Below are 16,803 nucleotides of genomic sequence, written 5' to 3'. Positions count from 1 at the left end.
TGGTTTATACACCTGAGAACACACAAAGACCAGGACAGTATCATGTGCACTAGTGACCTGGTGTGTGTGTTGGAAGCATTCACCCTCCAGCAACAATGCAGGGCATAGGAGCGGCGCTCGCAATAACGAGTTGGAGCGCCGGGTGGCTAAAACGCACAGTTTTCACAATAGGGAGCACAGTTGGTGCATCTGCCACTCATCTCAGTCAGTCAACCCATGGCATCTGGGTCTAAAACTGAGCTATTTTTATTTTACCAGGTAAGACCCACTGAGCTGTATAGCTCTTTGTCCTGGCCGCAATTGATAGCTCAAAGAAAGTGGCTTCTTTGTAAATTCATAGCAGCTAAATGGATGTTTCTAAATGCGGAGGGGAAAAATACCGGAGAAGGCGTCCGGTTCTGGATTGAACCCGCGACCCCCTGGACACCAAGCGAGGCAGTTAACATCTCGCCACCATGGCGTCTGTTCCGTAACCACCTGCCAGCGACGAGAGTTGACACTGCACGTGACCTCAGCGTGCACCGAGCTTGGCACAAGCGGCCGTGGTGACGTCACCGCCACCGAGTGCTCAACGGCGGTCGTCGCTGCTGTTGCCGTGCGCGCGAAGGTTTGCGATGGCCGTCAATGTTCACGCCACGTCGGTGACGACAGACAACCTCTCCCGGCACGACATCATCAACTGGATCAACGAGACACTGCAGCTGCAGTACAGCAAGATCGAGCAGCTCTGCTCTGGTAAGCCTTGCCCCGCCGGCCTTGCCCTCCCCCCCCCCTCCTCGCCCGCCACCCCTCGCCCGCCACCCCTCGCCCCAAACCGTTCTCCTGCCCGTGCCCTCACAGTTCTACCTCACCAGCCCAGCCACATCCACCCAGCCACATCCACCCAGCCATCCGCCCATCTCCCACCAACTCCACCGGACGTGTCGTGCCGGTTAAACCCCTTGCCCCACCTAACCATGTCATGCACGAGTATTTGTCCTTGTCCTGTCTGCCCTGCCCTGCCCTTTGCCCCCACAGACATGCCCTCTGACCTACGAGATCTGCCCCCTCATCGACTAGACCTGCCCCTTTACCCCCAGCAGACCTGCCATCATATATACTAGATCCATGCCCCTGTCCCGCTAGACCTGCTCGAGACCTGCCCTTTGCCTCCTGTGCCACTTCAGATATGTCCTCTGTCCCACGCAAAGCTAACGTTGCTGTGTGTACGCTTCGTGTGTTCTCCATTGTGAGGTAGGTATTGTCGGAGTAACTGCCAGTTCGGTCAGTGGTGTTACACGTGCGGTGTGGTGTGTGTGCATTGCATGGTGCATTTCGAATGTTGAACGTGTGGATTGTTGTACGTGCGGGGTTTACGCGATACGTGAAGCGCGTGACGTGACGTGTGTGTTGAATGTGCTCACAAATGCTTCAAAGAGCTGGACACATTCCCAATCGGTGAGTTCCTCCGCCAGGCAAGGGCTGCCTTGGCTGTATCATGTAGCCCGCATGCCCAGCCACCACATGCCCAAGTAGCTTCCGTTTGCTCGGATAGAGGGGGCTAAACAGGCATGACACGGGCGAGAGAAGAGATGGAGCTGATGCGAGCTGAGAAGACATGCCGCAAACCGGTACCAGCGGTGTAAAGATTAGCCTCTTGCACTTGGGTCTGTCCCGTGACCTCCTACCAGCGAGCCATCGACACTTAACGGCGCCTCAAAGTGTGTGCCTGGCACAGGCGCTGTGGTGACGTCACCACCACTTGGTGAAAAATTGCGGCAGGTGTTATGTGTGCAGAATGATGCTCTGTCTATATGATGTCATGTGTGCGTTGTATGCATGCTATGTGGGGTTTGTGTGTGTGTGTGTGCACCAGCTATTCCTTACCATAAGTTAATGGACGTGCATTTGTTTTATTTGTGCTGTTGTATGTAATGAGATAGTGTATGTGATAATGCGACGTTGTGTTGCGTGTATTGTGTGCGATGAACGTTTATCATGGGACCTTTTTTGCCAGCCACTCCTCCCTCGTGTGTCCTGCCAGCCTCCGTAGGTGCTCGCTTAACAGCTCTTGCCCCGACAGTCTGTTAAGGCTTTACCGGGGGGGGGGGGTGGTCTTTGTCTTTGTATAGGTGTGGCATACTGCCAGTTCATGGACATGCTGTTCCCCGGCTGCATCTTGCTGAAGAAGGCCAAGTTTCAGGCCAAGCATGAGCATGAATATCTGCACAACTTCAAGCTGTTACAAGTCGCCTTCAAGAAGATGGGCGTGGACAAGGTGAGGACGGTTTTTTTTTCCCGTGACCCAGAAGATCCTCTTGGTTTCATTTTTCTCTTTCCTGTAAAAACACCGATGCTGAGCACGGTCCCAGAGAGCCCAGAACGTTGTGCGGCCAGCTACCAACAGCACCGTCAAACCTGGGATAGGTTCGAGTTGAACGTGCTTGACAAGCTGAGCAGCGCAAGGCTGATTTAGTCTAAAAGCTTTGGTGGGGGGAGAGTTACGATGGGAGGGAATTCCAAAGTGGGGGGGGGAGTTTGTTGTTGTGACCTGCAGTGCGGTGAGCGAGTAGCGAGTGGATGAGTGTTGTTGTGGCCTAGAGTGTGGTTGGGGCCTGCAGTGTGGTGGTTGACCGATGTGGATTAGACGAGAGTGTGGGAGAATCGTGCCAGCGCTCATAGCTACCTTGCCAAGTAAACACGAGGTTGTGGGTTCCATCCCGATCCTGACGCCTGTATATTTGGAGTTTGCATGTTCTCCCCGTGGTCGTGTGGATTTCTCTCCGGGTCCTACACTTTTTCTCTCCACATTTAGAATTAATATCATGCAAATCTCGACTGAGCTTTCTTGACTGCATTAATTAATATTCTTGGGTCTTTCGGTAAAGTCACGTAGAGAGGTTCAAAGAAAATAACAAAAAAAACTACGACGTTTCGATCGTAGCACGAAGCAATCATCATCAGGAGAAAAAAAAAACAGCGGGAGAGCCGCTGAGGCAGGATGTTTTAAAGGTTTGAAATGGGTGTAGCCCAAGGGTCAAACGAAGTGGGCGGGGCTAGTGATGTTAAAGTGGGAAATTTGCATGTCAATGTAAGGTCGGAGAGCTACACGAAGGCGCGGAGGTGGTCAATTTAATGTAATGCATTTAGATTATTTGACTGCTTTAAATTTCCATACTGTAGACCACTCCGTTGAGCCATCATTTGTGGCCAGGTCGCTTCTGAAAAAGAGCCATGGAGCTCAGCGGGGCCTTACCTGCTAAAATAAAACTAGTTTTAATAGTTGTTTTTTTATCGGGATTGAAGCACTGTCGTGCCGACAGTTCTGTTCTTTCACCTGAAGAAGGGCTTACTTGTGTTGTAGCCGAAACGTCGTGAGAATTTTATCGTCTTATTTTATCAGTTGATTATTTTATTCTCATTCTACGTGACTTTACCGCAAGAACCAAAGAAGACGAATCCTTGCAGTGAACGAAAGCTTTAAATCGAAATTGTTTCATCCTTGTGTGCGCACACGCTTCCTCAAGGTGACACCGGTGGACAAGCTGGTGAAGAGCAAGTTCCAGGACAACTTTGAGTTCGTGCAGTGGTTCAAGAAGTTCTTCGACGCCAACTACGACGGCAAGGAGTACGACCCGTTGGGCGCGAGGCACGGCATGCAGGGCCCGGTGGCGTCTGGCAGCGCCGAGCAGCTGGCCCCAAAGACCCGCAAGCCGGTCTGCCAAACCGGTGAGGGCAGTCGATCGCTCGCGCCCCGCCCGCAATCGCCACAAAGTCGTCGGCCCGAGATGAAGTTGAATGAAATGCAATTGCAGCAGCTGTTGACAAATCCGCTAATGGGTAGAAGGTTTTTTTTTTCTGTGCCGTGCAACTCATTGGTGGGTGGGTCGGCGGGTTTTTGCCATGCTTCACCACGCTGGGCAGCGCGAGCTGGTAGGGTGGGGGAGGGTGCAGGAGTGGTTCTCGCCCGTTGCATTTGTCCGTGGCCGGGAATTAAACTCGGGACGCTGCGTTCGTAGCACGACTTCCCTGACCACTGCGCCGTTGCTCCACTCGCTGAAGTTGGAACCGCGCTGTGAAGCGCGGAGCGACCCCCCCAGTCCCCTTCCTCACTGAGCTTGGTGTAGAACTCGATGCGTAGAGGCAGTCGGATTGGGAGCCCCGGTGGCGATGTTAACTACTGCTACTGCAGGATTGGTGGGTTCGATCCCGACCCTGACGCCTGCTGCTGTATATTTGGAGTTTTGCGGTGTCTCTCTCATCATCACGGTGGCTAGGAGATGTTAACTACCTCGCCTGGTATACAGGAGGTCGTGGGATCGATCCCGACCCTGACGCCTGCTGCTGTATGTTTGGAGTTTGCGTGTCTCTCTCTCCCCGTGGTCGCGTGGATTCGGAATTCAACTGCGCACGTGGTGCGGTGTGTAAACATCATCACTGGGGAAACAAAAGCGGCCGGGCGTGGTGCTGGCCACCCACCCCCTCGTGTATCGTGCCGAACTTCATAGGCGCTCGCAAACAGCACTTGCCCCAACAGTCTGTTAAGACTATATGCGGTTCTTTGTCTTTTTGTGTGCGTGTGCTTTTGTGCACGTGTCTGCATGCATGTGTACGTGTGCTTGTCCGTGTGTGTGTGTGTGTGCATAGCCCCGCGCATGGTACCGGTCCAGCGCATGGGGGCAGCCTCCCCAGCGACCCAGGCCAGCACAGGGCCCCGGAGGCCGCCGGCTGGGGGGGCGGCAGCACGCAACGGGTGCGGGGAGGACCCGGCAGTGGCGGAGCTTGGGCAACAGGTTAGTCTCCACACACAGTGGGGGGCACACACACACACAGGCAGTAGGGGGCACGCACACACAGCGGGGGGCGCACACACTCCCAGCGGCACACACGCACACAGACAAAGACAAATATCCCCTGTATAGCCTGAACAGACTGTAGGGGCAAGTGCTGTCAGTGAGCAGCACCTATGAAAGGTACACGAGGGGGTGGGTGGCCAGCACAACGCCCGACCGCCTTTGTCTCCCCAGTGGCGATGTTTACACACTGCACCAGGTACTCATTTTGAGGCTGAATCGACTACAGTGCCAACTTGCTGTGCTTTAGCCACCCGGCGCTCCGCTCGTTGTTGTGAGCGTCGCTCCTCCGCCCTCCGTTGTTGTTGGAGGGCGACTGCCTCCAACTGCCCAGTAGCGTCCTTCACGAGCCTCCTCCACAGAGGCCGATCTTAACACCGCTGGTTCCAGTCATCGGCAAGTCCACTCAGCTCCACATCCTCCTGTACCACATCACTCCATCTCTTCTCTAGCCCGTGCCGCACCACTTTAGTCCCCTCGATCCGGCCGAACAAAAGCTGTTTGGGCATGCGGTGATTGGGCATGCGGGCTACATGGCCCAGCCAACGCAGCCTTGCCCGCTGGAGGAGCTCACCGATGGGACTTTGTCCAGATCTTTCGAGGATTTGAAAGCTCCTCACACAATCCAGCCTGGTTAAACCCAGGATTGATCATAGGCAGGCCAGCCTAAATGTTTATAACCGGCAGAGATGTCCCATTAGGGGGATCCCCATTTGCCAAGCGTAGAGAAGGGAGGGAATGACTGTGGCCGAGAAGACTCGAAGCATCGTGCGGAGCGACAGACCAGGTTGCTTCCACACAGCGTTACTCAACCGATGAAAAAATAATGCCGCTCGACTGATTCGGAGTGAGACCTCTGCTGTTAAACCGGAGCCGGTCATGAGGACACTGCCCAGGTATGGGAAGCTCTCCACTCTCTCCACAACTGCCCCTTCACCGATTGGGAGTTGTTGGGGTGGAGTGCCCGATGGTACAAAATACCCAGGCAGGTGCTTCGTTTTGGTGGGGCTGATGGTAAGGCCCCACCTCTTAGTGGCACACTCCAGTTTCAGCAGCAGCGCCTCCAACTCCTCCTCTGAGTGAGCCGCAATTACCAGGTCGTCGGCATACATAACGTGTTTGACCAATAGGGAGCCATCCCTTGACCGCACCTGGGCATCGATCAGCCTCCCATTGTATCTGTACCAGATGGAAATTCCTCCGGTACAGCTTCTGAAGGCTTCACGAACTACGTGGCCGAAATAGATGTTGCACGCCAAGGTGTACAGGGAATGGCTCTGACTCCCGGCCACGTAGTTTTACCCGGGCCTGTTCACCATCATGAAGATCCTTAATGAGCGTGAGCAGAGGGTCAGGGACTCTGAAAGCATGAAGAACAACCCAGAGCCCAGGCCTACTGATGGTATCATAGGCCTTGACCAGGTCAATGAAGCAGAGATGTAGGTCTTGCTGGAATTCCCTACACCTCTGCTGTAGCAGACGGACAGAAAATATGGCATCTGTGCAGGGCCGCCCTTTCCTAAAACCGCATTGGGGCTCTGCAAGCCTCTCCTCAGCGTGCCGAGCAAGGCGATGCTGAATAATCCTTGCCAGGATCTTTCCCGGCACACTGAGGAGTGAGATGCCCCTGTAGTTGTTAGTCTGTGCGGTCCCTCTTCTTAAAGAGGGGACCACCAGGGCATCCTTCCAATCCTGCGGAACCTGTCCAGTGGCCCAGACTGTTGTTATGATGTCAGGTGCGTACAAACGCCACCCTCAGCATTTCGCTTGGGAGATCATCTCCGCCCGGTTCCTTTCCTGGTCTCAGACTCTGGATCGCCTTCAGTACTTCCTCAACGGATGGCGCCTCAGCCAGCCACTCATAGGGGGTGACTTCCTCCTCCAATATTTGAGGCACCGCAGCCTCAGCAGGGTCATCCCCACTTTGTCCCATGATGTTTTCCAGGCTGAGGGATTCCCCCTCCCTCAGGACCTCAAAGAAATGCTCAGCAAATCTGCAAACCTGTTCCTGGGGGTCAGAGATTGGATCACCATTCTTTCCCCTAATGATGTTAATAGGTGTGGCGCTGCAGGTAACTTTTGATGGAGTTAAATAGAGATTTGTGATCGCGGGCCATTGAGGCAGACTCCATCTCCTCAGCAACCCGTGACCACCACCCATCCTTGCAGCGCCTCACGGCTCTCCGAACCTCCGAGCGAAGGCTGCTGTAAGCCTCCTCATTCTCTGATGTGGGATGCTGTAGACGATTAGAGTGGGCCTGTCGCTTTTTCTCAACGATCCTGAACACCTCCTCTGTCAGCCAGTGTCTCTGGGGAGGTCTGGACCATGTACCCAAAGCATTGCAGCTGCATGAGTCACAGTCCTAAACCTCGCCCATTTACCCTCGACATCAGGAGTGGGGGATGATGCCAACCCCAGCCGCAAGCGATGATGAAATTCTCGCTTGCAACTTCCATCAGCGAGCTGAGACCAGGCTACCTTAGGTTGGAATGGGGTCCTGGGTGTACACCCACCACCGGAGTGGAAGAATGGCAGGTGCATCTAACAGATGACAAGTTGATGGTCAGAGGGCAGATCAGCTCCACGGTAGGTCCTGGTGTCAAGGGCATAGGCTCGCATCTGCTGGTCCGTCACTATGTAGTCCAGCAGATGTTTTTGCTTGGACCCGGCATGCATCTATGATGTTGTGTGGCTACTCCGATGCCTGAACAGTGTGTTGGTAATTACAAGCCCCATGGGCTGCACAAAAAATTAGCCTCCTACTGTTGTTATTGAGCTGCTCTGGCCCATGCCTTCCAATCACTGCAGACCAGGTGCCAGCATCATGACCAACTGGGGCATTGAAGTCACCCAACAAGATGACTATCCCAAGGGGCCACTTTAGCCAGCACCTGTGACAGGAGGTCATAGAAGGCATCTGACTCATCAGCCTTGCCTGCATCCCTCCACGGATGTTCGTCTTCGGTGGGGGCACAAGTAACCACGACCACCGCTCCTCGCCTCCGGTTGATGGGAAGGCGAGCCTAAAGTAGCCTGGGGCTTCCCACACCTCACCGCCACGCTCCCACGTCCCCTTCATTCTTTTGGCCAGAATAAGAACCACACCCTGTTGTTTGGCAGTCTCCTGCCCCGAGTAGAGGACTGTCCACCCCTCATGGTGGCAGGAGTACCCGCGCCCCACACGCGCACACACACACACACACACAGCGGGGGGCACAAACGCACACACTCGCGCCCAGCGGGGCGCACACGTGCACGTAACACAACAAAGGGGAATCCACATAGCAGCACAGATATTAACACAGCAGACACGCGTGTCCTGATGGGAGTATGTGTATGTATGTTCAATTTCTTTCGCACCGTACTTAGCCAACTGCGCTAATCCGAGGTGCGAGATCTGTACGTGCATGTATGTGTGCGCTTGTGCGTCACATCCCTGCGTGCACGTGTGAACTTGCGTGTGCTTACCTGTGTCGGGAACGGTGGCACGGTGGTCAGGGTACTGCGATATGAACACCGGCGGCCTGAGTTCGATTCCCACTCACAAGTAGTAAAGGTGAGGAATATCTGAACCAGTCCTGGGCCTCCCCTAAATCATCTCGGCCTAAAATGAGTACCTGCTTGCGGTGTGTAAACATCAGCATTAGGGAGACAGGTCGTGGTGTTGGCCACCCACGCCCTCGTGTGCCATGCCCGGCCTTCATAGGTGCTACTCGCTTAACAGCACTTGCCCCAAAAGTGTGTTTAAGGCTATACCGGGGGGGGGGGGATCTTTGTCTGTTTTTGCAGCTTACAGACTTGAAGGCCACTGTGGAGACGCTGGAGAAGGAGCGAGACTTTTATTTTGGAAAGCTGCGCGAGATCGAGGTTCTGTGTCAAAACAACGAGGATAAGACGCCCGTTATCAGCAGCATCTGCGACATCCTCTACGCCACGGAGGTGCGTACTCGACCACGGCACGGCCACAGCCACCGCACGGCCACAGCCACCGCACGGCCACAGCCACCGCACGGCCACAGCCTCCGCACCACGATGACCCCCATACACAACCGCATCCTGATTGGCACGGAGTGTGCGCACTCAACCCCACCGCACAGCCACAACCACGACTCGTGCACAAGCACATCCTGAACGCCACGGAGGTGGGTACTCGCAACCACAGTTGAAGCACAACCGTATTGTGTGCTTGACCCCGTGGGTGCGGGGGAAGAGGGGTTTGCCGGCTCGCCCACGTGTTGTTGCATTAGGGCCGAGGTTCTAGGTGCCGGTGTAACTCCCTGATGTGAACTAAAAACTCAACTTGTTATTTTACCGGGTAAGGCCCCCATGTAGCTGTATCGCTTTTTTTCAGGAGCGACCTGGCCACAAATGACAGCTCGACGAAGTGGCCTGTCATCGTGTGGACATTTATAGCAGCCCAAATACTGTGAAGGGGACGTTGATTCTAAATGTGAAGTGAAAAACCGCGCGACCGCGGAGAGACAGATACACAAACTCCAAATGTACGGTATTTTCCCGCATATAACCCGCGGGGTATACCACTTTTTACAAACAAAACAAGACCCTGCGGGGTAAATGGAGGTGTGCGGGCTATCCCTAAAGATTTTACACGTGTGACATGTCGTAACTCGTTAAATTTTCTCATGGTAGGACTATCCACTATGCAACACTTACCTTTGACTAAAGCACTGCTGAGTAAACCACTCACACTACAATAGCACATCTTATCACGTTTTAAATTAGCCTAATTGTTTGTACAATGAAACGACTGTTTGAAGTGTGGGCGCACTTTGTTTACCGCAATACTTTCAGTGGCTGTAGGGGGGTGCGAAAGTTTCAGCTGAGGCTACGGATCGCACAATGGGAAGGGCCTTAACAAGCGTCTACCAGACGCGGAATCATAATTGCTGTGTCCCTTAGGCCGCTGCTATTGGCTGAGCACTATACAGTCACGACCATGAGCTTTGTTTCAAACTTCCAATGGCTTTTGCAAAGATGCAAACGGCGTAACCGTAGTGCCGCTATCGTCTGCGCAGTGCGCAGTCTACCAGTGCTAAAACTGTATAGGGGTAACTACCGGTCCAGTAGCTGTAATATGATGAGGTTGAATGCTGGTAAGCCTAACAGTACGCTTACTTACTTATCTACCAGTTATGTGTTACTTATTTATTGGATATTTACTTTTGTTACTTATTTACTGTTTTAAGTTCACTCGTTTCCGGTTAGTTAGTTTTCTTTGTGCACGTTATGATTTTAATGTTAACGATTGATAGTGGAATGTATTACAAATGTAAACGTTGTATGAATGATGGAATTAATCTGCGGTAACAACGTTAAAGATATGAATGCATGCGGGGGTATATGGAGGTGCGGGCTATCTGAAATTAGTTTTACACAAAACGCTCTTTTTGCGGGGTATATGCGTCTGCGGGTTTATGCGTATGTGGGCTATATGCGGGAAAATACGCTACATGTGTCGGGGTTGGGATTCAACCCACGACCTATATATACCAGGTGAGGGTGTAACATCTGGCCCAGCGCAGCAGCACCCTTTTCTCATTCCCCTCCACCCCTCCCTCCCTCCCACCCCCCCTCCGTACAGGATGGGTTCCAGGTGCCGGAAGACGAGGTGGAGGGAGAGCAGGAGTCGTACTAAACACTGCACACGCCACCGCGGCGGCCACACCGCGTGGGACGCCGCACGGGACACGCGGGTCGCCACGCACGCACGCACCACACCGAGCCAAACCTATCGCACACCACCACCACCACGCACCACACCGAGTCAAACCTATCGCACACCACCACCACCACGCACGCACCACACCGAGCCAAACCTATCGCACACCACCACCACCACGCACGCATCACACCGAGCCAAACCTATCGCACACCACCACCACGCACCACACCGAGCCAAACCTATCGCACACCACCACCACCACCACGCACCGCACCGCACAGCGCACGTCACGGCGCTCACAACCAAACGTGCCGCGCGGCGTCATCAACGCGCACGCGATGCCACGTCACGTCACGCTCTCTCTCTCAGCCTCTTGACCTCAGGCTTTTCATTCGATGACTCTTTCTCTTCCCCCCACCCACCCCCAACGTCACCTGCCCCCCCCCCACCCACCCCCCCCCCCCGTCCGTCCGTGTCTTATCTCAACACTTGTCTTCTCGCCTGAGCCTGAGCCGCTCGCTTGCCCCGTCTCCCCCATGGTGCCCCTTTGACTTGCCCTGTCTCGCGCCCGCCTTGCCCACCCACCCCGTCCTCCCCCTCGCGTCCCGTTTGGGCAAGTCGCCTATCGGCTGAGCCCAACCGCTAGCTGTCTGGGCTGGCCCTGGTTCACACCTGAGCCCCCATCTCTCACACCCCCCTGCCCCCTCGCGCTGTGGTCCGCACCTGGTGGTCGTATTTTTCCCGTCGTGCCGTCGTACCCCCCCCCCACTCCCCCCCGTGCCTACACACCGTTGCTCTGCGTCTCGTCGATGCCCTGTCGTCTTGTTTTTGTATCCTCGTCTCACGTCTGGAGAAGTTACGGTTGTTGTGGGGGGGGGGGGTGGGAGGGAGGAGGGTGGTGGTGGTGGGGGGGCCCATAGCCATGTCGTTTTATTTGGGGCGGTGTGGCTGTTAGTTGACTGTAGCGATGAAATTAAATCTCACTTTGCTTTTGCGTCCATTGGCGAGCTGCGACCGTTGCCATGGTGGTGGGGGGGCGGCGGGGTCGGCGGGGTCGGCGGGGTCGGCGGGGTCGGCCGCCTTGCGACGTTGCCTACGCCGTTCACCAACTCGGGTTTTCTCAGAATCCACCCCAAGTGTGGGATCGTGGAAAGCGCAGAAACGATGGCGGATTTCAACCCCAGTGGGCCCTCCGCTAGTCCAACCACGCAGCCCCCCCCCCCCCCTCGCTCCTGCGAGCCCTGTCACGCCCGTCGTGCCGTCTTTTAGCACAATCATCGTCGTCATCACCTCCCCACGCCCCGGCGGGAACGACCGCTCGTCAAGCATCGTGCTACCCCGGGGGGCGGGGGGCGGGGGGGGGGCTCGCTCTCGTCTCTGCAACCGGATGCGGGCGGCTGTCCGCTCGCAGGCGACGCAGCTCTTGTCAAGCGACCGGGGCGACGATTGTGTTTGTTTTTTTAAGCGGCCTAACAGCGTTTCGTTTTTTTTGTGAACTGTGATCGTTATAATCGTGACGCGCGTGGGGGGGTGGTGAGGCGGGGGGGGGGGGTCGGGGTTTGGTTTAAGGGCGGAGCTTAACCGGGAGAGGGAGTAGCCAGACGCGGCCACGCCCCCCCCTGTCGCTCAACCGCTCGCTCGGATGCGGGCAAAGCGGCTGCGGCGATTTTCGCGAGGAGCCGATGGCGGTGGCGCAGCTGAAACGCTGCAGGGCGCGGATCGGCACCGGTGGGCGGGGGGTGGTGCGGCTTACGTTGAGGGCCACATGTTCGATCCGGGGGTGGGGGGGGGCGGTGGCAGGGCAGAGGTGCGCAGGTGAGTGCCTGCTGTCGCCGCACGCTTTGCTCGTGTTGTTACTGAAACGTCAACGGTTCGGACTCCCCGAATCCGGTTGAGCCATTAGTTTTCTCTCCACGGTGCCGCTTGTAAAAGTGCAACAAGTAGTTATCATCCAAATAATAATTTGCAGTAAAAATTTTTCCAGTTCGCTTCCTGGATAAAGGCTCGCCTCCGCTTGCCTTGGTGGGGTCGCTTGGCCACGCTTCGCCCGCACCTGGTCAGACAATGTTTGAAGAGCTGGAGTGCGTCGTGATCTGAGCGCTGCGCTACGAACCCGGCGACCCCCGGGGTTTAATCCCCGCTCACGGCCGCCTCTCGTGACCGTTGTCTGGACCAGTCCTGGGCCTCCCCTTAGGTCGACTCGGCTTCAGAACGAGTAGCCCGGTGTGCGGTGTGTAAACATCGCCGCTGGAGACGAAGGCGGCCGGGCGTGGCGTTCTGACAAACCCTCCCACCTCGTTTGTGCCACGGTGCCACAGCCTTCGTTGGCGCTCGCTAATGGCGGCACTTGTCCCAACAGTCGGTTGAAGGTTATACGGGGGCGGGGGGGGGGGTAGTCTTTGTATTGGAACCTCACGATCAATTTCCGATATCGCTCGCCGCCGATGTTAGCCGCGCCCGGGAATCTTGTCGGAGGGTCTCTCTGGGTTCGCAGCGCCGTTCGCTAATCACCGCCCGACGCCGCTATACAACTGAAGGCAGAGTAAAAAAAAAATCAAATCGTCACCACCGTGGGGTCTATCCGCTGCCGGACGAGGGCCTTGTCCCCAAGCCCGCTGCCAACTCCAACGTAATCGCCCCAGAACCTGCACACCGGCATTTGGTATTTTTTTTATTATCGCGAAGGCGCTAAGTTTCACAGGCGTAGTCTGTAATTGTCTCGCAAGTGGCGGGTGGGGGGGGCGATGTCCCTCATACGTTTCCTCCACACGCGAGTGAGCAATGACAGACTGAGTTCACCACTGCGGGAGCCTTCAAGGAACCTTCTTCACGCTCGTGGAAAAAGTGCCTTCGTTAATTACCGCGTGCCCTTTAAGAGGGGGTCCACTTGGTGCCCCCTCTCCCCCCCTAGCTCCCCCGCCCAAGAGAAAGGGGGGCCGAGGAGGCAGAGGAGTGCTGTGAGGGGGTGACCATCTTCATCGGCTGTGTTTGCTGTCACTTGGGCTGGGTGTGGAATCCGCCGAGATCCGCCGGAAGGAATCCTGCGGAAGGACTTCTCACCTCCCGTAGACGTCTGCGTTGCGAGTCCTCAGGGAGCCGTTCGAGTCGCCTGCGTTCCACTTTGGCGAGTCACGGGCGAGTCGACTTCCAATGCCCCGCAGGCGGATGTCCGTTTTACTTTCGTGGACTCGTGTCAATGGCGTTCACGTCGGTGGGAGGTCTGTTCCAAAGCCGCCGGACGTTCGCCGGATGTCGGCGAGTTGGACGCTCGTGTCCGTAGCAGAATCTGTCGAAGCAACTTTTTCCCTTCGCTCTTCGGGGGGGGGGGTGGGCGGTGGGCGGTGGAGTCTCGGTGGCGTCCCTCCTCCGTCACACCGTCATCGACGGCTCTCGCGCGAGCCGTGCGACGCTTGGGAAGGAAGTGACCCCATCGCTCGGAGTGTGAACGGCGGGTCTCCACCGACGCGACCGGGCTTAGAGATCTGAGCTCCCCCTCCCTGGAGGATCGGTTGGGCGCGATTTGTTTTTATTTCTTCCCGTTTAACAAAGCTTTGGTGGACTTCCATCGAGAGTGCAATGTGGGGGGGGGGGGGGGGGGGACTCTCGCCCGTTACCCGTTGTAAGGGGGCCGTGAAAGTGACATCGGGGACGATCACTCGCGGACGGTGCCTCGCTCGTCGCGGAGGTCACCCGGCGACGAGAGTGTGCAGAGAAGGCCGTTGAATCGACTCGCGTGCCCCCCCAAAGTGGCTCGGGTTGCCGTGAAGACGCGGAACACAAAACGGCCGTCGCAAGAACTCATTGTTGAAGTCGCCCTAGTCGGTGGCACGGTCACTCCCCCCCCCCCCCCCCGCCGCCCGTGTGACCGATGAGGCTCGCGTGCTGCCCCGTCAACGCGCCGTGACATCGCGATGGAGACCCCTCCACACCCTCCTCCTCCGCAGGGTAACTTTGAAGTGGTTTACAAAAAAAAACACCCCTCAAATATGTTCGTCGGCAGAAGCTTTCCCCGACTCTTTGTCGGGACGTCGTGGGGTGGTAGAGGTGGGGGAGGTGGGGGGAGGGGGGGGGATGTCTGCCTGGGTCGCTACGCGGCTCTCCCCCCCACCCCCTCCACGCTGCTGTGGAAGCGAGCGGCTCGCGGAATCCTCCGGGGGTGTTGTGGGGCTTTAATTTAAAGATCTCGCGTGACCTTTGGTGGGGTGGGGTAGGTCGCTGCGGTTAGACACGCGTGTCAATAGCACGAGCCCAAAACAAGTATATAAAGAGCACGAGTGAGGTGACAGTTTTGGGCAAGGGGCGCTCCCTCATGGCACGAAAGAGTGAAATGAAAGGAGAGACGCAGTTCGCCCAAAACGACGCCTCCCGTTGTAATTGGTTTTTCTTTGTTTTGAGTCGCAGCGATATCGAGGAGGAGTGAGCGCTTAGAAAGTCTTGGTTACGTGTGCCCTGTGCAACCACCGAGTGGCCCAATACTGCAGCAGCAGCAGCAGCAGCATCGCAAAGCGACGAGTTGAGTGGTCGTGATCGGTGCTTCCAGCACGCCCATTGCCACCAGGCTGTGGTGGTGGTGATGATGATGACGGTGGCGATGAAGGCCACCCTCCCGAAATGGGTCACGACGCGCATGTTGGTCCCCGCTCCTGTCAGAAATAAAGCACGTGGGTTTTTTGTCTGTCTTGTACGTACCGATGCCCACTCTGCCTCTTTATTGGGGGGTGTGGGGGGGGGGATGGTCACTTGGCCCAGCCAGCGATACGTATCGAGCGGTTGCCACTTATTGCAGAGACCTGCGGTTCAAACCCCCCCCCCCCGGATCAGCCTCCGCGGTGCCACGTTGACTAGGAGATGTCATCTGTCTCGACTGGTCTACAGGTGGGTCCTGGGTGGTTCGATCCCAAACCTGCATCATGATGATGCCTGTGTCAGTGGAGTCTTCATGACTGCCCCATGGTATTAGTTCCCGGGGGTCGTGCCGTATTTTCCCCCTCCACATTTCGAGACATTCGTTTGGAGTACAGTATTTGGCTGCTATACATTTCCACGTGATAAGCCACTTGAGCTATCATTTGTGGCCAGGTCGCTTCCGAAAAAGCCACATAGCTCAGCGGGGCCTTGCCTGTTAAGATAAAAAAAAACTAAAATATTTGTAATTCTAGATTTGAAACTTTCGTGACTGCAAGGATTCATACTCTTTGTTTTTTCCGGTAAAGTCACGTAGGTAAAATAAAAGAAACTAAAACAAAATAAAAGAAACTAAATCAAATCACATTTGATTTAGTTTCTTTTCAATTTTGTTTTAACCAACGTGACTTTATCGAAAAAAACAAAGTATAAAATATTTGTAGTTTAACACTGCGGTGGACGTATTGACAATAAATGCTTGCCGACCCGCCCCTGCTGGACATCCGTGATGACAGAACTTCGTGGTGCAGGGGATTTCTCCCAGGATAGTTAATAGATTGTGCTCCGATCCTGAAATAACGTTGTGGTCCACATTTGTCCAATTTGACGATCCGCCTCCACGTGGGCAAACATCCACTGCGCCCATTGGGCGGAACGGCGGCGTTGACCTGCGTGATGCAACCCACTGGGACGAGTTGCCAATCGGATTTCTCCTAGGCTCAAATAAACTCCGATTTAAAGCTTTCGTGACTGCAATGATTCATCTTCTTTGGTTCTTTCGGTAAAGTCACGTAGAATGAGAATAAAATAATAAATTGATAAAATAACACAATATTCTCACGACGTTTCGGCCACAACACAAGCGGCCTTCATCAGGTGAAGGGAGCGAGACTGTCTGGTAGGACAGCGCTGGAGTGAGAGAGCCACGTTCAGTCACGAAAGCTTTAAATCGAAATTTAACCGCCTCTACGGGGAGGGATTCCACACATCCTTAAGATCATTCAACAGACTTCGGGATAAGAAGGCTCAACTAATCGAGTCTCTCACCTTTCTGAAGAGATGCCGCGACTCTAAGCTTAAAAGCCGTGATCTGAACGTGGCTCTCTCACTCCAGCGCTGTCCTACCAGACAGTCTCGCTCCCTTCACCTGATGAAGGCCGCTTGTGTTGTGGCCGAAACGTCGTGAGAATATTATTGTGTTATTTTATTTTATCAATTTATTATTTTATTCTCATTCTACGTGACTTTACCGAAAGAACCAAAGAAGATCAAATAAACTCCTTTAAAAAACTTTTTTTTAAACCACGGTTTTAACAACTAAGTTTAAATTTTGATTTAAAGCTTTCGTGACTGCAGTAATTCATATTCTTAGTTTTTTCGGT

The 16,803-nt window shown here is 55.0% G+C and overlaps 1 protein-coding gene across 1 annotated transcript in view; it reads left to right on the top strand.

Moving 5' to 3' along the window:
* The window catches only part of LOC116951394 (microtubule-associated protein RP/EB family member 1-like), a 28,281-nt gene extending 13,077 nt beyond the window's left edge, over positions 1-15,204 (top strand). Inside the window, exons 2-7 of the mRNA XM_032969935.2 lie at positions 608-735; positions 2,112-2,257; positions 3,507-3,708; positions 4,627-4,772; positions 8,623-8,772; positions 10,436-15,204. Coding sequence (XP_032825826.2) covers positions 615-735; positions 2,112-2,257; positions 3,507-3,708; positions 4,627-4,772; positions 8,623-8,772; positions 10,436-10,489 — 819 coding nt within the window. The 5' untranslated portion in view covers positions 608-614 and the 3' untranslated portion in view covers positions 10,490-15,204. The remainder of the gene's footprint in view (positions 1-607; positions 736-2,111; positions 2,258-3,506; positions 3,709-4,626; positions 4,773-8,622; positions 8,773-10,435) is intronic.
* The last annotated feature ends 1,599 nt before the right edge of the window (positions 15,205-16,803 follow it).

This window comes from Petromyzon marinus, chromosome 43 (assembly GCF_048934315.1).
Source record: "Petromyzon marinus isolate PM22_M1 ecotype Great Lakes invasive population chromosome 43, UKy_Petmar_22M1.pri1.0, whole genome shotgun sequence".
NCBI classification, from domain to species: Eukaryota; Metazoa; Chordata; class Hyperoartia; order Petromyzontiformes; family Petromyzontidae; genus Petromyzon; species Petromyzon marinus.
This window is presented reverse-complemented; position numbering and strand designations above follow the sequence as displayed.